Source organism: Podarcis cretensis (genome assembly GCF_951804945.1).
Source record: "Podarcis cretensis genome assembly, chromosome: 2".
Lineage (NCBI taxonomy): Eukaryota > Metazoa > Chordata > Lepidosauria > Squamata > Lacertidae > Podarcis > Podarcis cretensis.
Window position 1 is genome coordinate 117,658,684 of NC_137171.1, and position 23,536 is coordinate 117,682,219.

Here is a 23,536-nt window from a genome sequence, read left to right on the forward strand (position 1 = left end):
TGGATGTTGGGAAGAGCTGTGCAAAGGATTTTTGGCAGGTGTCAATCACATGACATTACAACATTGGGTGGTGGAGCGTTGTGTTTTCCCTAAGAGGCAGAAGCCAGCAATGGGGAGAAAAGTCTATAGGACTGGAAGCTTAAAAGAAATGCTGAGCTAATAGTAAGGCCAGTTTAGATAAATGCTTTTATTATGCTCAATGCATGCATATAAAAATTGAAGACGGCAAGCGCCATCTTTCGAGAGGCATTCCTGAAATGCCTCATATATATGAATAATCTCAGAACAAAGATTGTCTTTCCTCCCTTTAGAATATTTCTTTTTCTATTCACATTTATTTGATGAATGTGATTCGTTGAACAACTTTGCTTTAAACTCTTCGTTTTGCACCACCCGAGTGCCAATTTATGAGGTAACACGGCCCTTGCCAGTGGTGTGTGACCAAGTACTTTCGTTTACATGCCCCGAATCTTTCTGCGTTCAGCTTCCTTGGATCTCGTGGGTGGAAAACTGAGGCAGAACGCTAAGAAGCAGAAGCTTTACTTTGACATTTCCAGAGCTCAAATCACTTTAGATCAGGGTCTGTGGAACCTTTTGGCCCCCCAGATGGTGCTGGGACTCCAACTCCCATCAGCCCCTGCAGCCACCACGGCCAATGATCAAGGAGGATGGGAGCTGGAGTCCAGCAACATCTGGGGCGCCAGGGGTTCCCCATCCTTGACTTACACTATACCAGTGGTCAGGTTAATGGAAATAAAAGCTATTAGTTTGAGGTGTCTGGACTGGGGAAAAGCAGTGTTTGTTATGCCTGTTGTACGGAAGTATCTTTAAGCCAGGGACGGGGAATCTGCAGCCCTCCAGCTGTAGCTTCTAGTTTCCATAATGCCTAACTGCAGGTTATGCTGCCTAGGGGCAGATGGGAGGGCTGCCCCATCCATGAGTCTGAGGGAGGCAGTTGCCTCAGGATAGGAGGCTCAGGCCCACGAGGAGTGAACCATTCTCCTGATCTGCCACTGTTGCGGCCTGCTCCATTGTGCCCCCTCCGCTGCAGCCTTTTCAGTCTCCATTTTCTTCCCTTTGTCTTGTGGGGGGGGGGGGAATAGCAGCATTGGCGTTGGCAGTGTCATCTGTGGGGGACACAGGGAGGTGTCACCCTCAGCAGGTGTGTGGGGCAGGACTCGTCGAGGGTGCAGCAGCGCCGCTGTTTTGCCTCAGCGGCAGAATACCCCGGGCGAGCCAGCCCTGGAAGTCCAAATATTGTCTGGAGGACTACCAGCCCCTCACACCCACAAGCCATACCACACTACTATACCCATAAGTGGCCAAATTAGACATGCGTCACTCTCAGCCCTGCTCTGAATCCAGAAACAAGCCAGGCTGGAAGCAAAAAATGAGTGAATATGTGGCACCTGCTGCAAAATTTCGCACTGTGTAGTGTGGGTACTCCCTCCCATTCGCAGACCTACAATCCCCTGAGTATTTTAAACACTCAGTCCCTCTTGGCAGAAAACTATGGGCATGGTAGTTCTGTGAGGGGGTTCATGGAATCTGTCAACGTCCTAAAATGACAGTTCCCAGGATGCTTTGGGGCAGCCAGTGTCAACTCTGGAAGTGTACACTCGATTCTGACCAAACCAAGCCTGGAGAACAATATACTCCCAACAAGTCCAGTTTGGTTCAACAGATCAGGGGCTGGGGATCAAGGAGATTGGGTGAGGAGCTTCCACGGGTTGTTGGGATGCCAGCTCCCATCAGCAACACCCAGGACAGCCAATCGCCAGGGATGATGGGAGCTGTACTTCAGCAAACACCCAGAGTTGCCTGTGCTCTACTTATCGCCACCCAGGAGGAGGAGGTGAGATTTACATGGGGGAAGTTTCTTGTTTCCCAGCTCAAAAAAGACTCAAGAAGAATCCTGCAGGATCAGAACAAAGGCCCATCTTCGTGAGAATCTTGTTCCTCACAATGGCCAAGCAGATGCCCCAATGAGAAGCCCAAAAGCAGGACAAAGCAAGCTCCTCAAAATCATTCCCCAACCACTGGCATTCAAAGCCATGCAGTTTATCCTCCCACAAATTTGTCTTAACCTCAATTCTCTGTTGTACCAAATGCTTCGGAATGCATTTTTTCGTGTACAAGGAGTTTGGCCCTCTGAGAGAAGCTTTTCATGCAAAGCAGGCATTTGAAAGGCTTCTCTCCGGTGTGGATTCTCATGTGTGTCCTAAGGTTTCCCTTTTGGCTGAAGCTTTTCCCACACTCAGGGCACTTGAAGGGAGTCTCTCCCGTGTGGGTTCTCTCATGTATGACGAGCTTGGACTTCTGGGAGAAACTTTTGTCGCAGTGACTGCATTTGTACGGGATTTCCCCCGTGTGGCTCCGCTCGTGGGCAATGAGGCTGGCCCTCTGAGAGAAGCTTTTCCCACAATAAAGGCACAGAGGCGGGTTCTCCCCCGTGTGGATTCTCTCGTGAGTGATAAGGTAGCGTTTCCGGTTGAAGCTCTTCCCGCAGTGCGAACACTTGTAGGGCCTCTCACCCGTGTGGGTTCTCACGTGTTCCCTGAAGAGTGAACCGCGGCTGAAGCTTTTCCCACAGTAGGAGCACTTATATGGGGCCTCTCCGGTGTGGATCCTCGTGTGTACCAGGAGGTCCCACGTCCGAGTGAAGCTATTCCCACAGAAAGAGCATTTATAGGGTTTCTCTCCGGTGGGGATTCTCTGATGGTTAAGAGTGGGCCTGTAGCTTCTCTTGGGATCCACACAGGTTGTTTGCCTGTCATGAGGCTGGACTCTGTTTTCTTCCCCATCCTCGTTATCCTCCAGACAGGAAACAGTTCTCTTTGGTTCTCTTTCTGCTTCCTGCTGACTCCCAAATGTTATTCCCTTCCTGTACATCTTGAAACCTTTTTCTCTTCTCAAGGTTGCATCGTTTGGTTCCACTTGCTCAGAACGTTCCTTTTGAAGGCCAACCGCCTCCTTCTCATGCACTTGCCTGTCACCTGCAGCAGTAAACAATGGTCAAATGAGCAATTCTCATATTGTGTCCATTTTTACACAGCTACAATAGCTAAACTGACTCATTAGATTAGAGTAAAAAGGGTGTGGGGCAGGGAAGGGAACAGAGGCGTGATAGTTTTGTGACAAGATGGGGGGAAATCATTGATCACAGTAAAAAAAATTAAGACATTACCACAAAGGAATGTTCTAAATATAATGTTTTCAAAGAATAATGTTTAGAACATAAGTAGGTATTGTCTTAATATATTACACTGTTGTTTACTGGACAGCATTGATACCCATTATGTCTCTAATTAGTCATGTAATATAACTCCCTGTTTATTTTTTATTTATAAAAAAATAGTTGTATACTGCTGGATCATACAATAAAGCTATTGTGAATATATCATTTATTATTATTATTATTATTATTATTATTATGAATATTTACTAATTGTTTTATTCATAAAAATGACTTAAAGTGACTTATGAACACAATAGAAGTAGTAATTAAATTATGAGGTATGTTACGTTTAAGTTTCATGGGACGCAGGTGGCGCTGTGGGTTAAAGCCTTAGCGCCTAGGGCTTGCCGATCGAAAGGTCGGCGGTTCGAATCCCTGCGGCGGGGTGCGCTCCCGCTGCTCGGTCCCAGCGCCTGCCAACCTAGCAGTTCGAAAGCACCTCCGGGTGCAAGTAGATAAATAGGGACCGCTTACCAGCGGGAAGGTAAACGGCGTTTCCGTGTGCGGCTCTGGCTCGCCAGAGCAGCGATGTCACGCTGGCCACGTGACCCGGAAGTGTCTCCGGACAGCGCTGGCCCCTGGCCTCTTAAGTGAGATGGGCGCACAACCCCAGAGTTTGTCAAGACTGGCCCGTACGGGCAGGGGTACCTTTACCTTTACCTTTACCTACGTTTAAGTTTTGGGGTACTCCCCTCTCCCCACCCCGGTAGTCTTAAATATTGTTTTTATGTATGGAATTGTTTTAGGTTAATACTTTTACTGTAACATTGCGTACATATTTTTGGGGGAACAGATTCAGAAATGGAATCTAATAAATAAAAAAATATTGTAAATAAATGAAAACAATTTTTTAAAAAGGAAGCCATTTCCTCTTTTTTTATTTTGTCTGGCACATGGTCTGAACTGATGCAGGCAGACTACCTCAGCAGGAGCTGGGCTTAAGAAACAAGGGAGACGAGGAAATTCCTGAAGGGGGAAATTTCCCAGGGGTTGAAAAGCATCAAGTACCGTATTTTTTGCTCTATAAGACTCACTTTTTCCCTCCTAAAAAGTAAGGGGAAATGTGTGTACGTCTTATGGAGCGAATGCAGGCTGCGCAGCTATCCCAGAAGCCAGAACAGCAAGAGGGATTGCTGCTTTCACTGCGCAGCGATCCCTCTTGCTGTTCTGGCTTCTGAGATTCAGAATATTTTCCCCCCTTGTTTTCCTCCTCCAAAAACTAGGTGCGTTTTGTGGTCTGGTGCGTCTTATAGAGCGAAAAATACGGTATATTCCATGCGCGGAGATTCCTTACCTGTCAAGTCTGCAGTTTTGTCCTTTCCCTGACCAGCCGCTCTGCAGAGTTGCCCTTTCCAAAAGTCTGGAGGAACCTGGCTTGCCTCATAGGAATTCGCAGCCGTTTCTCCAGAAAGCCTCAGCACCTGAAACAGCCACGGGAGTCCCGTTGATCCACTTTTATTTAACAAAACGCGACTACCGCTAGATTGTACATAAAACATCTAAGCCGGGGTAGCCAACATGGTGCTCTCAATATGCTGTTGGCAGTGTACAGACCTTACCTGCTGATCCCAACTCCTGGCATCTTCCTGCCTCGTCAGGAAATCCTCCACGAGGGCCACCACCTGGGTGCAGGTCTCTGGGTCCTGCTCCCTGACTTGGCCCTGTATTCCCTGGGGCAGGACGGCCAGGAACTGCTCCAGAACCACCAGCTCCAGGATCTGCTCCTTGGTGTGTCTCTCTGGCTTCAGCCATCGGCGACAAAGCTCCCGGAGTCGGCTCAAGACTTCTCGGGGGCCCTTGGCTTTCTCATAGCGGAACTGCCTGAAATGCCGGCGTCGCACCTCCAAGTCCACAGGATCCTTGTCCAGAACCTCTACTTTGACCTGTTCTCTGGAGGAGTCCAGGATCTCATCGCCGCTTTCTCCTCGGGGCTGCTGGCCAGCTTTGGCCACTCCCTCAGAAGTGACCTGACATTCATTGATGTCTTCCCTCGGTGCAGGCCGGGGCACCTGCAGGTTGATCCCTCCCAAGCAAGGGGACCGCACAGCCTTCAGGAAGGCCTGCCATTGGCCTTCCCAGCATTGCTGGAGCACACCCTCGCTCGGTTCCTGCTTAACCCGCTGTGACGCTTCCTCCGTCAAAACCAACTTGGCTCCGCTGACCAAATTTTTAACTGGTGGGCCTTTGCTTGTGCCTTCCTCCATGCCATCCCATAACCTGGGGCCTGCCGGATCCTGTTCCTCTGTTTTCAGATTGGCTATCCTCTCCCCTTCGGCCATTTCCTTCAGCGAGGTAAAGCACCGACAGATTAGACCAAGGATCTGGACACAAAAAGAACGCAAGTCTGTCAGTGGTGTTAGTGCTACTCAAGAGTAGACCCATTGACATTACCCAAAAGGACAAACTTAGGTTTATTCATTTCAAAGGGCCTACTCCGAATATAGTAAGGGACGCGGGTGGCGCTGTGGGTTAAACCACAGAGTCTAGGACTTGCTGATCAGAAGGTCGGCAGTTTGAATCCCCGCGACGGGGTGAGCTCCTGTTGCTCAGTCTCTGCTCCTGCCAACCTAGCAGTTCGAAAGCACGTCAAAGTATAAGTAGATAAATAGGTATTGCTCCGGCAGGAAGATAAGCGGCGTTTCCATGCACTGCTCTGGTTCGCCAGAAGCAGCTTTGTCCTGCTGGTCACATGACCCGGAAGCTGTACGCCGGCTCCCTCGGCCAATTGTCCACGACTGGACCTAATGGTCAGGGGTCCTTTTACCTTTACTCTGAATATAACTTAAGTCCACATCTATACTATACATTTAAAGCAGTATCATGTCATTTTAAATAGCCATGGCTTCCTGCAAAGAATCTTGGGAAATGCAGTTCTTTCATAGTGCTGAGATCTTAAAAAGGTAAAGGTAAAGGTACCCCTGCCCGTACGGGCCAGTCTTGACAGACTCTGGGGTTGTGCGCCCATCTCACTTAAGAGGCCAGGGGCCAGCGCTGTCCGGAGACACTTCCGGGTCACGTGGCCAGCGTGACATCGCTGCTCTGGCGAGCCAGAGCCGCACACGGAAACGCCGTTTACCTTCCCGCTGGTAAGCGGTCCCTATTTATCTACTTGCACCCGGAGGTGCTTTCGAACTGCTAGGTTGGCAGGCGCTGGGACCGAGCAGCGGGAGCGCACCCCGCCGCAGGGATTTGAACCGCCGACCTTTCGATCGGCAAGCCCTAGGCGCTGAGGCTTTAACCCACAGCGCCACCTGCGTCCTTAGGAGGCCCCTATTCCGTTCACAGAATTCCAATTTACAGAGCTCCCTGGGATGATGGATTGATTGTTAAAGCACTCTGGAAAGGGGACTTTCCTAACCGCTCTCAGCACTCTTAAGAAACTATTATTTATTTATTGAATTTATATACTACCCTACACCCGGAGGTATCAAGGCAGGTCACAAAAAAGATCACAGTATATAAAATAAAAATAAAAATAACCCAATAATACCCCCCCACCAAAAAAGTCACATTTTAAAAGGGTATAGGATGTTGATCAGGTCAACCAAAGCCCTGGTTAAAAAGAAATGTTTTTGCCTGGCACCTAAAAGTGTATAATGAAGGCGTCAGGGTCCAGGTAGGTCCATATGGGAAGAGGCAGTCCTTGAGGTGTTGTGGTCCTGAGCCATTTAAGGCTTTATAGGTCAAAACCAGCCCTTTGAATTGGGCCCGGAAACTAACTGATTCTGGTGAGCAACCTGGCCGCTCAATTCTGCACCAACTGAAGTTTCCAAACCCTCTTCAGAGGCAGCTCTACGTATAACACTTTGCAGTTATACTACAATTCCCAGGATTCTTTGGTGGAAGCCATGACTGTTTAAAGTGGGACGATACGACTTTAAATATATAGTGAACTTGTAGGCTTAGCTAGCAACAACCCAGTGGTTTTCTGTCTCCACCTCCAAAGTTACCGTATTTTTCGTCCCATAGGACGCACCGGCCCATAGGACGCACCTAGTTTTTTGGGGGGGAAATAAAGGAATTTTTTTTTCTTTTATTTCCCCCCCCCCCAAACTAGGTCGGGGAATCCAAACCAGGTCAGGGAACAGTGGCCTAGACAGCCCTGCGGGAACTCCTGTCGGCTCCCCAGGCTTGCTGATAGCTTCCTGAAGCCTGGAGAGCAAGAGGGGTCGGTGCGCACCGACCCCTCTTGCTCTCCAAGCTTCAGCGAAAGCCTGCATTCGCCCCATAGGACGCACACACATTTCCCCTTCATTTTGGGAGGGGGAAAAGTGCATCCTATAGGGCGAAAAATACGGTAATAACAATACTTACGACAACTGCATTATCAACAATTACAGTTGTTGTGAAGATTTAAGTGTGTCATTTCATCTTTCATTGCATATACTTAAAACTTTTCAATTGTCACAGGCAGTACTTTTTGCATTTTACCTGTGGGTACACTGTTGTTAGCTTTCAGAGGCTGCCACAAGTCTCTTCTGCCACTCTGCATTTACTCAAAGATGCCCTTGTCTGAACGGCAGTCGGCTGTGATCTGCCAAGGAGTTTGCCAATTGAAAAACAACAACAGCAACAACAGAAAAGCGCCCCATGTAGTCAACATTTCCAGACAGGAAGAAATTCAACAGGCAGAGCTTCCCACGCTTAGAGAGGCAATTAAGAAGGTCGCACCTGTTGAATTCCCCTCCGCATGCCATGCAGCAGTTTAAAAAGCATGAAGAGTGCTCTATGCATTAAACAACAGTATGCAACAGTATATTGAAACTTATCTCAGAAATGAGAGGGCTGATTTTGACTACAGGATCCAACACTTCCTCTTCCATACTTTTGCATTCCCCTCCCCAATCCAGGAGAGATTTTCCTACCTACCCCCCTCTCCCCAAATCCTGGAAAGCAGTTACCAGACTTGTTGGTCTAACTTGGTACAAAGGCGCTTCCTATGTCCTTTTTGCAGCCACTGACGCCCTCGGTCTCCTGGGATTTTCTATCAGTTTCTTCCAACTTTTCTGCAAATGGCCCCTCCCTCCTAAATTCCCCTTTAGCTCACCTCTCCCTGCAAGCTGAGAGCAGCAACCCCCCCCCCCGTTTCCCCCAAGGAAAGGGCAAGGTGGGGACAGGAAGTGGCTTCATCAGCTTCTCAAATGGCCTGGCCGATCTAGGCATCAGGCCTGCGGATCTCTATCAGCGTAACTCTTCACGCGCCGTGCTACAGAGGCTGCTTTCAGAAGCAGATGTTGTGGTTCAAGGCACCAGAGCAGGGACCAGATGCTTTCCTTTCTATCAGTTGGCAACCTTGGCTGCCACCTTTTAAAAAGAAGAAGAAAGAGTAGAAGCTGCTTGCTTGAATTGTGACAGATCAGGCAAATAGTTAACAATTCATGCAGCCATAAGTCTGATAGGGAAAAATCACGTGGGAATGGGTTGTATCAAACTTAACGGTTGGGGCTTACTTCTGAGTAAGCATGCACAGGTTTAGAATACACATCACACACCATCTTATTGCTGCTCTTTACATGTGATCTGAGTGACTGAAAATTTAAGATCAGAGCTCAGGTCAGCTGGCTCTGGAGATTTCATTAACCTACTTTCAAGCCAACCCTCTCAGCCTTATGGACTAGAAACCTGGATATCTCTGTGTATGTGTTTGCTTGGAATGTTTCTGCACTCAAGTGTTCAAGCCTGCACAAATGCAGCGCTGCAGCTTAATTCTTACGAGTGATATAAGAATTTTATTAGACTCCCGCCTGCCATTTTGGCAACTCCAGGGCATGTAAATAAATGCCTGACACTCAACTCCTTCCCTGAACTTCCTAGGATAGAACCCGGCCTCCCAGCTGTCAAGTTCCTGCTCAGCCTCTTTTGCAAAGCCTGCCTGGAGCTGCCATAGAACGCAGGGAAACAGTTTAACAAGACCTGCCTACCAAAGCAGCATCGACCCTCAAGCCTGCAGGGTTCAAATTGTGGTTGCTAACTTCCAGTGGCTCTGGGTTGCCCCCAAGGTTGGGGGAAAGGGGGTGGCACACAGTGCATAATGTCACATTTCGCCCTGATACGGAAGGGGGGGCATGTCTTCTTCACCTTCTTCTTCGCTACAATATATCAATTTATTTCCAATTGTCAATGTCAAAAGGGACTAAAATCGATAAAATTCATAGAAAATCAACGTGCCAATTTGCTCAATTTCTCTAGGACTCCATCACACCTCCCCTGTCCTCCATAATCCCTCAAGCAAGATGTCAAGACCCTAATCCTGTCAAATCACTCTGCCAAGCCTTTCCTCCAGGCAATGCCAGGTGGCAGACTATACATATTTGGACCATTGTCTTCTCATCACCGGTACTCAGGAAGTGTTTATCTGTGCATATCTTCAGCTCTGCATATTCCCCCCTCCCTCCTCCATATGTTAATCTGTGTAACCCAACCTCCCTTTAATATATTCATGATGTAATCTGTGTAACCAAACCTCTCTTTAATGTATTCATGACGTGTTTTGCACTGTATTCTGGGACATGGAGGGAGTTTCAAAAACTCATGTCACCCCTTTCTCACTGTTCAATCTCGCCTTGAACCTGTTGCGCAATAAACTTGGATCTTCTGCAGCTTGCTCCTGTCTCCGGCTGAGCTCATTTTCCTCCGCAGGGACCCGCGGACTTATAGTCCGACGAGCTGGGTGGCAGAGCAGCCTCGCACCCAGATTTTGCCGTAACAGCCCAGTCCACCCTTCTGCAAGGCCCTGCCGGTCCCTGAAGCATCAGGAGATGCTCTGCAGGCCAATGCAGCTTCATGTGTTGACGTTGCACCAGGCCCCCTCAATATGGGGGGTGGGGCGGCCTGGGCCCCTAGAGTTGGAGCTGCCTGGTAACTTCGTTAGCCAGTGTGGTGTAGTGGTTAAGAGCAGTAGTCTCGTAATCTGGGGAACCGTGTTCGCGTCTCCGCTCCTCCACCTGCAGCTGCTGGGTGACCTTGGGCCAGTCACACTTCTCTGAAGTCTCTCAGCCCCACTCACCTCACAGAGTGTTTGTTGTGGGGGAGGAAGGGAAAGGGGAATGTGAGCCGCTTTGAGACTCCTTCGGGTAGTGATAAAGCGGGATATTAAATCCAAACTCTTCTTCGTATTAAACGCTGTCAAATAAAGGAAACAATCCATTCATGCTGCACAATTGTGAAAAAATGCCTTTATTCCAATGTTTCAAGACTGCATAAATTAAATCGCTTCTCTCTGTATGTAACAAATGCATTTAACGTGCCACCTGGAATTTGGAATGACTTTCCCCTTTGTGTAAACTGTGTCCCCTGGGTGGGAACAAAACTTAATCTGCACCTTGCTTTGTATTCGTATACTTATCTCCTGCTATGTAAAATTCTGAAGACAACATTGTCAATGTCAGCACATAATCCATTTTAAATAATCAGCCAAACTTTTAGTTTCAGCCCTCTTGCTTGAACCTAGAGCTACAGCACCATTTTATAATGATGGCATCCCATAATGACATACACCAACACTCACATATGCCTGTCAGCAGCAGCAGCAGCAGCAGCAGCAGCAGCAGCAACAACAACAACAACAACAACCCCCTCAAACAGGGAACAAAGAGTGCTATGCAAAACCACTATTTATTTAAAAGACATTTTCCTAATAACTGGGTTGCTCACAAGTTCTCTCCTGTGTGGATTCTCTGATGTCTACTAAGATCTGAGCTCCCTTTGAAGCTTTTCCCGCAGTCTGAGCACCTGTAAGGCTTTGCTCCTGTGTGAGCCCTTTCGTGGGCAATGAGGTTGGAGCTCCACTTGAAGCTTTTCCCACACGCTGAGCACTTGTAGGGCTTGTCTCCGATGTGGGTCCTTTTGTGGGACTTGAGGTTGGAGCTGCTCCGGAAGCTCTTCCCGCATTCAGCGCATGGGTAGAGCTTCTTCAAGTGGGTCCTTTCGTGGGCACGCAGGCTTGGCCGCTGGCTGAAGCGCTTCCTGCAGTACGCGCACTCGTACGATGTCTCCCCCGTGTGGTTCCGGCGGTGCGCAGTGAGGTTCAGCTTCCGGCCAAAGCTTTCCCCGCAGTCCAGGCACTCAAACGCCTTCTGCTCCATGTGGGTCACCTCGTGCAGAGCGAGGCGAGAGGCATGGCTGAAGCACCTGTCGCAAACCACGCATCTGAACGGCTTCTCCTTCGTGTGGCTCCGCTTGTGCGCGATCAGGCCCGAAATCTGGCTGAAGTTTCTCCCGCAGTCGGGGCACTTGTACGGCTTGTCCCCTGTGTGGATTCTCTCATGGACAATGAGGCCCGGTCTCCTGCTGAAGCCCTTGCCGCACTCAGCACACTTGTATGGCTTCTCTTCCTGATGAGTCCCTTTGTGGCTGAAGAGGCCCGACTGGTTGCTGAAGCCCTTCCCGCAAAGCGGGCACTTGAAGGGCTTCTCCCCTGTGTGGATCCTCTCGTGCGTAATGAGGTTGGAGCGGAAGCGGAAGGTCTTCCCGCAATCTGCGCACTTGTACGGCTTCTCGCCCGTGTGGGTTCTCTGGTGTGTGATAAGGTTTGACCTCTGGCTGAAGCTCTTCCTGCACAAGCCACACACCTTCTGCTTCTTGACCTGTTGCGTTCTTGGCTGAATTTTGTGCCCATCAAGGTCACAGTTGTTTTCTTCACAGGGAACAGATTTTCCCGCCTCCCCTTTGTCCAGACACTTCCTCTGCTCTCTTTCTGAGCCATGTTCACCCTCAGAAGCTGCTTCCGATTCAGGAAGTTTCTCATCCTCCATTTTGCTCACCTGCCCTTCTCCTGCTAGAGAGAAAAGCAAGTTGGATACTGTTATGCAGCAAAATCTGATTGATTGTGTGATTGAAATCATTATGGCAAAAGGCTGTAAGCAGACCAACTACTTTGAATGCACGAGGTCCCAATTTCAGTCCCCAAGGGCATTCCTAAGTCGGGCTGAGAGAGACTTGTTATGTATTCAGTGGTCAGTGTTTGCCTGAGCTTGAGTCTGGACTAAAGACTCTGAGCTCCTGTGTTCTGATTTGATACATGATATCCAATCACAGAACAATTCCGGATTTGGGCCTCTGCCATTGGCCCTTAAACTCTCATGATTTGCAGCTTGGAAGTTTAGACAGCCAATCACGTTGGGAGTGGGAGTGGCCAAGGCCTTCACAAATGTATATAAGCAGTTGCTTTGCCCCTGTTATCTGATAATGTAGTTCAATAAAGGTTCTTGCTGTGATCACTGTGTCTTGCCTCATGGGAACCCACCTATACTTCAAGACTCACTGTCTGAAACCCAGGAGAACGACTGTCAATCAGTGTCGAAAATATAACTGAGAGCATCTTGTATCGATATTTAAAAAATTATATATGTGTGTGTGTGTGTGTGTGTGCGTGTGCGTGTTAAAGTGGACATGTACCTCCGTTCTTCTTCAACTCCAGATGCAGATTTTCTAGGGAAGGAAATTAGACAATTAACAGCCTGCACCATTTTGCAGTTTCCCCTCTTTCTCTCTCAGCACCCCTTCAGACTTGCTGGTGGGGGTTTTGGGGGGCAACGAAAGCTGGACAAAAAATTTAAACCGGATCATGTGCGGTATAAACAGTTACAAGATTTTAACAGGAAGTTAGGGAACACGCTCAGATTGGAAACAGGTCAGTAGGTCTGTCTTAAAACCTTTTCAGGCACAAACAGTATTGAAAGCAGTCGAGGATAACTGCCCTGAAGGACATAAAGGAGAAGAACCTCTCCACACCCTTCGCCATCTGTGGCATGGTGACAGACAAACAGCAGACAACAGTTCTCAGGGTGTGATTGAACAATCAATCTTCTCTTCCCAGAGAACTCTGGGAGTTGTAACTCTGTGAGGTAAACAGGGGTGCCCCAACAACTCTCAGAACCCTTAGCAAACTACACTTCCCAAGCATCTTTGGGGAAAGCCATGCTTACTTCAAGTGGTATGATACAGCTTTAAATATACAGTGCAGAAGGGGCCTTAGCCCTTTGCATTAATTCCAGCGGGTCTTCTTTGCATATGGCTGACACGGGATACAACTGTGAACTGTTTCTTTTCACTTTACAGTGGTACCTCAGGTTAAGTACTTAATTCATTCCGGAGGTCCGTTCTTAACCTGAAACTGTTCTCAACCTGAAGCACCACTTTAGCTAATGGGGCCTCCTGCTGCTGCCGTGCCGCCGGAGCCCAATTTCTGTTCTTATTCTGAAGCAAAGTTCTTAACCTGAAGCACTATTTCTGGGTTAGCGGAGTCTGTAACCTGAAGCGTATGTAACCCAAGGTACCACTGTACTTACCGTATTTTTCGTCCCATAGGACGCTCCGTCCCATAGGACGCACCTACTTTTTTGGGGGAGGGGGAAATAAAGGAAAAAAAAATTCCCTTTATTTCCCCCCCCAAACCAGGTCGGGGAACAGTGGGATGGCGGCGCTGCGCCTCCCCGCTGTCCCCCGAGCTTGTGGGGCTGGCCGATGTCTGTCTGGCGTGCGGGGCGCTCTGCTTCAGGGCGCCATGCGCGCCGGGCGGCAGGCTTGCGGACACCTGCGCGAAGCACGGGGCATCCTCTGGAGGGCGCCCCGTGCTCCGCGCTGCCGGCTGCCGCCCGCAAGCCCTGCGCGCCGGGGGGAGTTCCCCCGGGAGCGCAAGGCTTGCGGACACCTGCGCGAAGCACGGGGCATCCTCTGGAGGGCGCCCCGTGCTCCGTGCTCCCGGCTGCCGCCCACAAGCCCTGCGCGCCGGGGGGAGTTACCCCGGGCACACAAGGCTTGCGGATAGCTTCCTGGAGCCTGGAGAGCGAGAGGGGTCGGTGCGCACCAAAGCCTCTCGCTCTCCAGCCTTCAGCGAAAGCCTGCATTCGCCCCATAGGACGCACACACATTTCCCCTTCATTTTTGGAGGGGAAAAAGTGCGTCCTATAGGGCGAAAAATACGGTATATGTCATTTTTTAAAAGATGCTATTACATGGATGAAAATGCTGTTTGCTAGGTTTTGAAAACCTTCTTATTATCACGACCTGCTTTGAGCTCAACTTTACTGTTGGGGGGAATGGAACACATGCAAGGGGGCAACCAAATCAAAATCCTTCTTCACCTTTGAATGCCAGCAGCGTTTCCAGCAAAGCAGCCCTTTTGTGGGAGAAATCGCTCAGCCTCTGCTCCAGCTCCCCCAAACCCGGCTGTGGTTTCGGGAAGAATGGATCATCTCTGTGAAAAAGAAAGAAAGAATAGGTGTCGCTGTTGGAGGAAGAGAAGGCTAAACATCAATGAACTGCCCTGTTGTATCAGGCCAAACGATTCACACTGATATAAAGATTGAAGCTTACCAAATAGTATGGGAAACAGCCCTACTAGAAAAATTAACCAACAAACTGAAACTGACACGGGGACAAACAGAAGAAGACACCTTTACCCCGGTATGGCTCCCCTTTATCACATACACAGCCCAACAAGACAATGACAATAATCCACCAACAGCATACAAATCAATATGGCTAACCTGACCCAAAACACCCACCCACTCCACTCACACACAAAAACAAAGATCACCACAGCCAATCACAAACAAACAACCACACCCTAGGCCAACCCCAACCTCTCTCACCACCAAAGGAACACAAGTGAACAGCAGAGAACCGTCACAAGCAACACTGACACCAAACCCTACATACATTAAACAAAATAGAAACACCGCCACCCGACCCCACCACCACCCATCTTCCCCCCCCCCCTTTCTTCCTAATGTCTCAACAAATGAAACTGATTTGTAAAAATGTTACATGGAAAAAATACGACAGACATTACACATACTTCTGTAAATCAAGAAAATCTTTAATAAAAAAATTAAATAAATAAAGATTGAAGCTTCTAGAATTCCCAGGATGCTTTGGGAAGGGGGAGCAATTACTGCTTAAAGTGTGATGATACTGCTTTCAATTTATAGTACAGCTGGTAGTCAGGAAGATGCCATTGTACTCCAACTCCCATGAGCCCACAATCAGCACAGTCAATGGTCAGGGATGGTGGGAGCTGGAGTGCCACAGCATCTGAAGGAAATCATGTTGGCTGCCCCCGGTATAAGAACCTCAAAAAAGTGGGCTCTCCCTCAAATTCCTTCCCCCACCCACTGATCCCAGCACCTCATAGCTCAGAGAAGATTGCTGCCCAATAGGAGGAGCGAGTAAAATTGAATTCAGAGCTCACCTGCGGCTGGTGCTGTGTAAACTCTGCAATAAAGAAAAGATGAAAAGAACAGTTAATGGAGTTTATCAGAGAAGATTCTTGTTCTGCTGCGCATGACAGGCAGAGCCATTTGAAGCCAATTCTTTCTCTCAAAGAATGACAGGTACAGTGGTACCTCGGGTTACATACGCTTCAGGTTACATACGCTTCAGGTTACACATGCCGCTAACCCAGAAATAGTACCTCAGATTAAGAACTTTGCTTCAGCATGAGAACAGAAATCGTGCTCCGGCAGCGCAGCAGCAGCAGGAGGCCCCATTAGCTAAAGTGGTGCTTCAGGTTAAGAACAGTTTCAGGTTAAGTACGGACCTCTGGAACGAATTAAGTTCTTACCCTGAGGTACTACTGTACTGTAGTTTGTTAAGTGTACCTAGCAATTGTACCCCTCTGAGGGGTTAACTGCACCGCCCAGAATTCATTGAGAGCGGAAATGTGCTTTGAATGTGCTTTAAAGATACTGTGTGCACGCAGCCTAAAACTTGATCAGAAACAAACAGGAAGAAAACACTGCATATTACAGCCAGCATGTTCATGGCAGATTCAACCGTCAGTCAGAGGGGTCCTAATTTTGCCTCCAAGGCTGTTTTCCTTACATGACACCAGGTCTGGGACAGATAACTGCACCCCTGACTTTGAACACCCTACGCTGCCTGGCTGGTATGGGCAAAAGAAAATGTTTCACCTGGTGTCATGCTAACTATGTCCTCCTGTCAGAAATGGCCCATTAGGGGAGGGCAGGATCTGAACCCACTTCTTCACTTTGCTATAATCAAATAATAATAATAATAATAATAATAATAATAATAATAATAATAATAATTTATACCCCACCCATCTGGCTGGGTTTCCCTAGTCACTTTGGGCAGCTCCCAACAGAATATTAAAAACACCATAAAACATCAAACATGACAAACTTCCCTAAACAGGGCTGCCCTCAGATGTCTCCTAAAAGTACTTAATTCGTTCCAGAGGTCCGTTCTTAACCTGAAACTGTTCTTAACCTGAGGCACCACTTTAGCTAATAGGGGCCTTCCGCTGCCGCCGTACCACAACCATGCAATTTCTGTTCTCATCCTGAAGCAAAGTTCTTAACCCGAGGTACTATTTCTGGGTTAGCAAAGTCTGTAACCTGAAGCGTCTGTAACCCGAGGTACCACTGTAGTTTTTTATTTCCTTGACATCTGATGGGAGGGTGTTCCACAGGACGGGCGCCACCACTGAGAAGGCCCTCTGTCTGGTTCCCTGTAACCTCACTTCTCGCAGCGAGGGAACTGCCAGAAGGCCCTCGGTGCTGGACCTCAGTGTCTGGGCTGAGGGCTGGGCTGAGGGTTGAGATGCTCCTTCAGGTATACTGGGCCTCAGGTATGCTGTTAATCAACAGCAGGAGCATTGTTGGGCAATGCAACATTATTTTCACTACAACCTTATTTTTGCAACACTCTTCCTACCAGCAACGGCTGCTGTGCCTTTTCCCTTCCTGGTTCACTGTGGAGGGAGGTTTCCCTGGAGACTTGGAGAACCTCGTTCTTTAGCCAGCTCAGCAGGACCTGCTGCTGTTCATCTAGAACCTGGTGCATCTCCTTCCACTCTTTGACAATCTTCATCCTCTCTGCTTCGATCTCTCTCTGCCAGAAGAGAAGATGATAGAAAGGAGGACGGTGAGCTTAGGAGGAGATCCCACAGATCAGAGAATCCCTAGGCCTATGAGCGTTGACCAGGCATGCTGGATCAGGCCAAAGACCCATCTAGTCCAGCATCCTGTTCTCACAGTGGCCAACCAGAGCTGCTGCCAGCGCGTGTAGACAATACTGAGCTGGGTGGACCAGTGAACTACAAGGCAGCTGCCTCTGCTTCTGCTGGAGCCACTGGAAGGACCCTCGTACCTATGGGACCGCCTCTCCTGGTATGTCCCATGGAGGACCTTATGGTCTTCAAACAAAAACATCTTGGAGGTCCCGGGCCACAGAGAGGTTAGGCTGGCCTCAACCAGAGCCAGGGCTTTTTTGGCTGTGGCACCGATCTGGTGGAACGCTCTGTCACAAGAGACTAGGGCCCTGCGGGACTTGACATCTTTCCACAGGGCCTGCAAGACAGAGCTGTTCCACCAGGCCTTTGGCCAAGGCACAGTCTGACCCCCTCCTCTGGTAATCCTCACAGAACTCTAGCCCAATGGTTGCCATTAATTTGATTTTGAATTGATTTTAGAATGAATTGATTTTAGAATGCTGTGTTACTTTTATTGTTGTTAGCCGCTCTGACCCCAGCTTCGGCTGGGGAGGTAAAGGGACCCCTGAGCATTAGGTCCAATCATGGCTGACTGGGGTTGCGGCGCTCATCTCGCTTTATTGGCCGAGGGAGCCGGCGTACAGCTTCTGGGTCACGTGGCCAGCATGACTAAGCCGCTTCTGGCGAACCAGAGCAGCGCACAGAAACGCTGTTTACCTTCCCGCTGGAGCAGTACCTATTTATCTACTTGCACTTTGATGTGCTTTCGAACTGCTAGGTTGGCAGGAGCAGGGACCGAGCAACGGGAGCTCACCCCGTCGTGGGGATTCGCACCACCAACCTTTTGATCGGCAAGTCCTAGGCTCTGTGGTTTAGACCACAGCGCCACCCGATATAAATAAAATTTTACTTTTATTATTATTTTAATTATTATTATTATTATTATTATTATTATTATTATTATTATCTGTTCAACAGCTGGCAGGAACCTCAAGGTGGGATAGCATCCTGATGGGCTGTTGAAAGTGCTCTGAGGTTTCGGAAAGTGGCTTTTGGGGGAAGTGTTGTTTTCAGGGAACTGCAGGTTCACAGGCGTGACTAAGGCAAACTATAACCAATGCTTTTTATTCATGCTTCGGATGATGAAACAAACCACGCTTAAATAAACAACAGTTTGATAAGCCATGTTTTAGCACAGGGGTAGGGGAACAGGATCCAGCCAGTGGCTCAGAGCCTGGCCTTCCACAGGACATTTTGACAGGTGGGTGGGGCTGCCCACCTTGCCCACCTACGCCAAAAGGGCTGTAGCTCAGTAGCAGAGCAACTGCTCTGCACATAGAAGGTCCCAGATTCAAATCCCAGCACCTCCAGAAAGGGCTGGGAAAGAACTCCTTGCTTGGAGCCCTGGAGAAATGCTGCCAGTCACTGCAGCTGGACCAATTTGGTTTGACTGACAGAATCATAGAATTGTAAAGTTGGAAGGGACCCCAAGGATCATCTAGTCCAACCCCCCCTCCCCCCAATGCAGGAATCTTAGCTAAAGCATCCATGACAGATAGCCAGATTCACTATAAGGCAGCTTCCTATGTCCCCATGAACTCGTGTTATCCACTCTTAAACCCACTCAAGCCTATGACCATCACCCCATCATGTGGCGGGGAGTTCCATGAATTAATGATTTCTTTCTTTCCCACTCTAGTGGGTGGTTCACAGATACCTACCAGCAGATCTTCGCTTCTCTTTTGCTCCTCGATTTTGATGTCTCCTTCTCTTGCCAGGCGATCCTGTAACAAAAGGAATGAAAGCGGGCACCTTTTGAAACATTAAAACCACTCTGATTAAAATAGTCCACTGGGAAAAGACTCTAGCGAGGAATCCTATTCGGAATAAGGGAATTTCCCTTAAAAAAGGGGAAACACTGACAGCTATGGGTGAGCCCCCACCCCCAGCCTGTGGTATGTTCTTCACAGGGAGGTACTGTATGCTTGGTGCCATCTTCAGTTACCTTTAAGGACCAGCAAAAGGTGGGATATGAATACAATAAAATAAATACATTGAAAGGTGGCATTGTGGCCCCTCTTGTGAGGCATGATCAGTTAGTCCTGCCTTTTTAATTATAGACTACAGCTGTACTCTTCGTTTGTTTATAACCAGTGCTTTTTTCAGGGAGGGTAGGACACAGGGGTACGCATACCCCTAAACATTTTGTGAATCTTTGTACTTTTGTTCATTTACTGTATTTATTTCCCCCGATTTGAACTATAAAATGGTGATTTTCTTGAGTCAACATGAGAGTACAGTGGTAACCTCGGGTTACAGACACTTCAGATTACAGACGCTTCAGGTTACAGACTCCGCTAACCCAGAAATAGTACCTCGGGTTAAGAACTTTGCTTCAGGATGAGAACAGAAATTGTGCTCCAGCGGTGCGGCAGTAGCAGGAGGCCCCATTAGCTAAACTGGTGCTTCAGGTTAAGAACAGTTTCAGGTTAAGAACGAACCTCCGGAACAAATTAAGTTCTTAACCCAGGTACCACTGTACCCCTAAACATTTCTTTTAGAAAAAAGCACTGTTTATAACAATTAATGTGAGCGGCTTTGAGTCACTCTGTCAGAAAAGCGTCTGACAAATATAATAAAATCTCAGATGTACTCCTAGGAACTAAGGGAGGCTGGTCTTCAGTTTTGCCCTCTAGCAGAGAGGAGGAAGATGGGGACAAACCATTAGAATTAAAACAAAATAAAAAAATTCCTTCCAGTAGCACCTTAAAGACCAACTAAGTTAGTTCTTGGTATGAGCTTTCATGTGCATGCACACTTCTTCAGATACAGCTCATACCAAGAACTAACTTAGTTGGTCTTTAAGGTGCTACTGGAAGGAATTTTTTTATTTTGTTTTGACTATGGCAGACCAACACGGCTACCTATCTGTAACTGGAACATTTGAATTAAGTTGGCTCTGCTGGTCACTGGCTCTCTGGCACCACCTACTGTTGGGCTCCTGGTCTTCCGCCCTACCTGTCCCAAGGGGCGCCAGCCACCACTGCTGGGAAGGAAAAAGGAGGCGTTTGGTGGGTCCCTACCTGCGCTTCCTCTGGGTCAGTCATTGTCCTTTCAGGGTTGGAGTTCCAGAGTGAACTAAGGTGGACCACCCGGATCTGCAGCAAAGAGAAGCAGCTGGAGAATTCAGAAGGGGCAGAGGAACATGAAGGGGCAGAGGAACATGAAATCACAGGGACTGAACCTGGGACCTTCTGCATGCAAACCAGGTTCTCTGCCACCGATCCACAGCCCTTCCCAAAACAGACAAAGCCTTGACATGACATGAAATTTATTACAGTCAGAGACCAGCTTGAGAAACACAAATGGAACTACAATTCCAATAGCAAAACGAACATTTAAAACAATATACAACAATGGATTTTAAGTTTAAAAGTGTGATAGGCATATAAACACATAAAAACTTTAAAACAGGCTACCTTAGAGAAATGACCCAAAGTCACCCGTGGGTCCGGGTTTGGGAATTTTCTTAAAAAACTAGATTGAATCAGGGGGTGGTCTGCGCCTACAGATCTGTGCGCAGAATCTGGCGACAATCTGGGTCGTCTTGTGGTCTTTGCCTAACAGGAGAAGATCGACTTTTTGCTTTACCGGGAGGTCAGCAAGCCTCACCAGCAGGGGGTTAATGGCTTCTCTACTGCCTCATTGTAAAAGGGACATCTGAAAAATATGTGTTCAGGGCTTCCTATATCCCCCGGGCACAAATTATCTGGACAATGCCTTAAATTTGATAGAGGCTTTCAGGGGGTGAGCTCCCTGGCAACTGCTTTCAAGTTCCCCCCTGCTCAGCCCTGGAAGGTGTGCCTTGATGAACGACACCCAAGGGCGCCTCTGAGCTTGTGCAAAGTGTTTCTCTGCTCCGTAGCTGTAACGGATTGGAGGCGGAGGGGGATCCACTGAGGCATTTGTGCGTCAAAACCAGATCAGCAAGAGCATCTAATTATTTAAATCTCCCATTGTGGCCTCTTCATGCTCCCCAACCCTTCTGAAATCTGCTCCAAGGCCTGGACGAAGGCAAGTGCAAAGGGACTATGCGCTCTCCCTGCCTGATCTTCGGTGCATTTCCCCCCTGGAAAAAATTTCCCCTCTTCCCTGTATTTCTCTCACCGGATACAGCATCTTCATGGGAAGCCCAGCCCCTCTTGGTGTTGCATTTCACAACACAGAGAGGCCATTTCAGAAGCAGCACAAAACGCCTCTGGATTTTAGGAAAGGAGAAAATACGAAAAGAGCCCTCTAGCGGCTATTTTGTATACTTTTTTTAACAGGAGGCCCTCTCAGACATCCTTTCTGTTCAGGAAATAAGAAGCTGCTGGATCAGGCCAATAATCCATCAAATGCCAACAGTGCCCTTCAGCTCTCTATATTGGACAAACAGGCCAAACCCTACGCCAAAGGATAAATGGACATAAATCTGACATCAGGAATCACAAGACAAAGAAACCAGTAGAAGAACACTTCAGTTTCCCAAGACTGAATTCTATACAAGATCTCAAAGTAGCTGTCTTATTGCAAAATAATTTCAGAAATAGACTGGAAAGAGAAGTCTGAATAAAGACACTGGATTCTTATCTCATTATACATGATAAAGCTATTTTTAGCCATCTCACCATTTGCTTTTTCCTGTTAAGATCAATTGCAGGCGTTAACAGTCCTCAACAGGTTTACCACACCGATCAGCCAATCACCCATTCCCACCATCCTTCTGAGTAATACCCCTCTCCATCCTCTCACTATATATAAGGGTCTGGTGACTTCTGTTTCAGTGTATCTGAAGAAGTGTGCATGCACACGAAAGGTCAGACTTAGTTGGTCTCTAAGGTGCTACTGGAAGGATTTTTTTTTATTTTGTTTCGACTACGGCAGACCAACATGGCTACCTACCTGTAAATAATCCAACTGTTCAACTATTCATTTTCATTTTATATCGTCATTACCGGCATCATCATCCTGACCTTCTCCTTGCAGTGCCAGTGCAGGTTGGAGTGTTTTAATTTATTGGAAGCTGTTGCCAGAGTAGCTGGGGTAACCTTATCAGGTGGGCAACATAAATAATAATTTTTGATGATGGTGATAATTGAACTCCCTTATTGTGCAACGGTAAAAATTACATTTCTTGCTCTGCCCATTTTGCCTTTGGCCATGCCACCATGGGAACAGATTTCATTTTTCCTGACTTATGCCTGTATGAACAATTAACTTTTTGCCTGTTCTGTCATTATTAAAACACACAGCTTGCTGTCCATCTAGGGATTTTAAATCAGGGGTAGGAACCTCAGGCTTGAGGCCCAAATGTGCCCCCCGGAACCTCTCGCCCCAGCTCCTGGAATTAGCACATTGGACTCGCTTTTGGTGCCCTGAAAGGGACAGCCTCAGAATGCATGCGGTGGGCATTCAGATCTTTCCTAAACCTTCCTAGAAACTGTCTTCTAGGTTTTAACAGGAAGGTTTTAACTTGTGTGTGCACACATGATGTTGCAAAATATCTGCCCATGTTTGTGTGTGTGAGAGACAGAGAGAGATCTTGGAAAATATCTGGCCCTGTGTAAGGTAAAAGGTAAGGGACCCCTGGATGGTTAAGTCTAGTCAAATCCAACTATAGGGTTGCAGCGCTCATCTCACTTTCAGGCTGAGGGAGCCAGTGTTTGTCTGAAGACAGCTTTCCGGGCCATGTGGCCAGCATGACTAAACCACTACTGACGCACGGAGGACTGCAATGAGTGCCAGAGTGCATGGAAACACCGTTTACCTTCCCCGCTGCAGCAGTACCTATTTATCTACTTGTACTGGCATGCTTTTGAACTGCTAGGTTGGCAGGAGCTGTGACAGAGCAACTCCATCGTGGGGATTCGAACTGCTGACCTTCTGATCAGCAAACCCAAGACGCTCATGGTTTAGACCACAGCACCACCCGAGCCTGGCCCGGTGTATGGGCACACAAGGGCAGATATTTTGCAAGATCTCTGTCACACACACAGGCAGATGTTTTGCAAGATCACATGCACAAGTACACTGATATTTTGCTTCCTGTAAAAACCATATGTGAAGCCCTGCAGTTCCCTGGGAAGTGGGAGTGATGTTAAGCTGCTTTGGAATGGCAGTTCTAGGAGGGCACTAAGCAGGGTCTCCTAACTGTTGGAGAAAGAGGTTTGAAAAAGATAATTACTCTCTCGTAGCAGAGTTGGCACAACGGCCGATTGCTCTAAACTTGGGTTAGATTTTACATCTGCTCTCATCCGCCCTTAAACGTTTCCCATGAAAATACTTAGATTAGAATAAAT

The 23,536-nt window shown here is 48.0% G+C and overlaps 2 protein-coding genes across 4 annotated transcripts; both read right to left on the reverse strand.

Moving 5' to 3' along the window:
• Window positions 1–172: 172 nt before the first annotated feature.
• On the reverse strand, window positions 173–8,542 carry LOC307208539 (uncharacterized protein). 3 transcript variants are annotated; one of them, XM_079963212.1, is made up of 4 exons: window positions 8,286–8,542; window positions 4,798–5,559; window positions 4,533–4,659; window positions 173–2,996 (listed from the first exon to the last, which is right to left on the reverse strand). In XM_079963212.1, exons 2-4 carry the CDS (start codon window positions 5,515–5,517, stop codon window positions 2,089–2,091), a joined length of 1,755 nt encoding a protein of 584 aa, XP_079819338.1. In that variant the 5' UTR covers window positions 5,518–5,559; window positions 8,286–8,542; the 3' UTR covers window positions 173–2,088. The 3 variants fall into 3 exon arrangements, with proteins under 3 accessions (XP_079819338.1, XP_079819339.1, XP_079819340.1); XM_079963213.1 differs by lacking the exon at window positions 8,286–8,542 and adding an exon at window positions 8,140–8,279; XM_079963214.1 differs by lacking the exon at window positions 8,286–8,542 and adding an exon at window positions 7,670–8,100.
• A 1,846-nt stretch (window positions 8,543–10,388) lies between these two features.
• LOC307208528 (uncharacterized protein) lies at window positions 10,389–21,716 on the reverse strand. The gene is made up of 9 exons (XM_079963189.1): window positions 21,363–21,716; window positions 20,675–20,815; window positions 20,279–20,353; window positions 18,917–18,979; window positions 16,919–17,095; window positions 15,432–15,454; window positions 14,323–14,435; window positions 12,635–12,667; window positions 10,389–12,014 (listed from the first exon to the last, which is right to left on the reverse strand). Exons 1-9 carry the CDS (start codon window positions 21,378–21,380, stop codon window positions 10,888–10,890), a joined length of 1,770 nt encoding a protein of 589 aa, XP_079819315.1. The 5' UTR covers window positions 21,381–21,716; the 3' UTR covers window positions 10,389–10,887.
• Between the last annotated feature and the right edge of the window lie 1,820 nt (window positions 21,717–23,536).

Bases quoted from the DNA above. Each gene is read 5' to 3' on its own strand.
- LOC307208539 (XM_079963212.1), bottom strand. From the start codon at position 5,517: ATGGCCGAAGGGGAGAGGATAGCCAATCTGAAAACAGAGGAACAGGAT. The intron at 4,660-4,797 runs GTAAGGTCTGTA...TGGCTGTTTCAG, and splicing joins CCAGGAGTTGGGATCAGCAG to GTGCTGAGGCTTTCTGGAGA. The intron at 2,997-4,532 runs GTAAGGAATCTC...TTACTGCTGCAG, and splicing joins CAAAACTGCAGACTTGACAG to GTGACAGGCAAGTGCATGAG.
- LOC307208528 (XM_079963189.1), bottom strand. The intron at 18,980-20,278 runs GTAGGGACCCAC...CTTTTGTTACAG, and splicing joins CTGACCCAGAGGAAGCGCAG to GATCGCCTGGCAAGAGAAGG. The intron at 17,096-18,916 runs GTAGGTATCTGT...CTCTTCTGGCAG, and splicing joins AGAGAAGCGAAGATCTGCTG to AGAGAGATCGAAGCAGAGAG.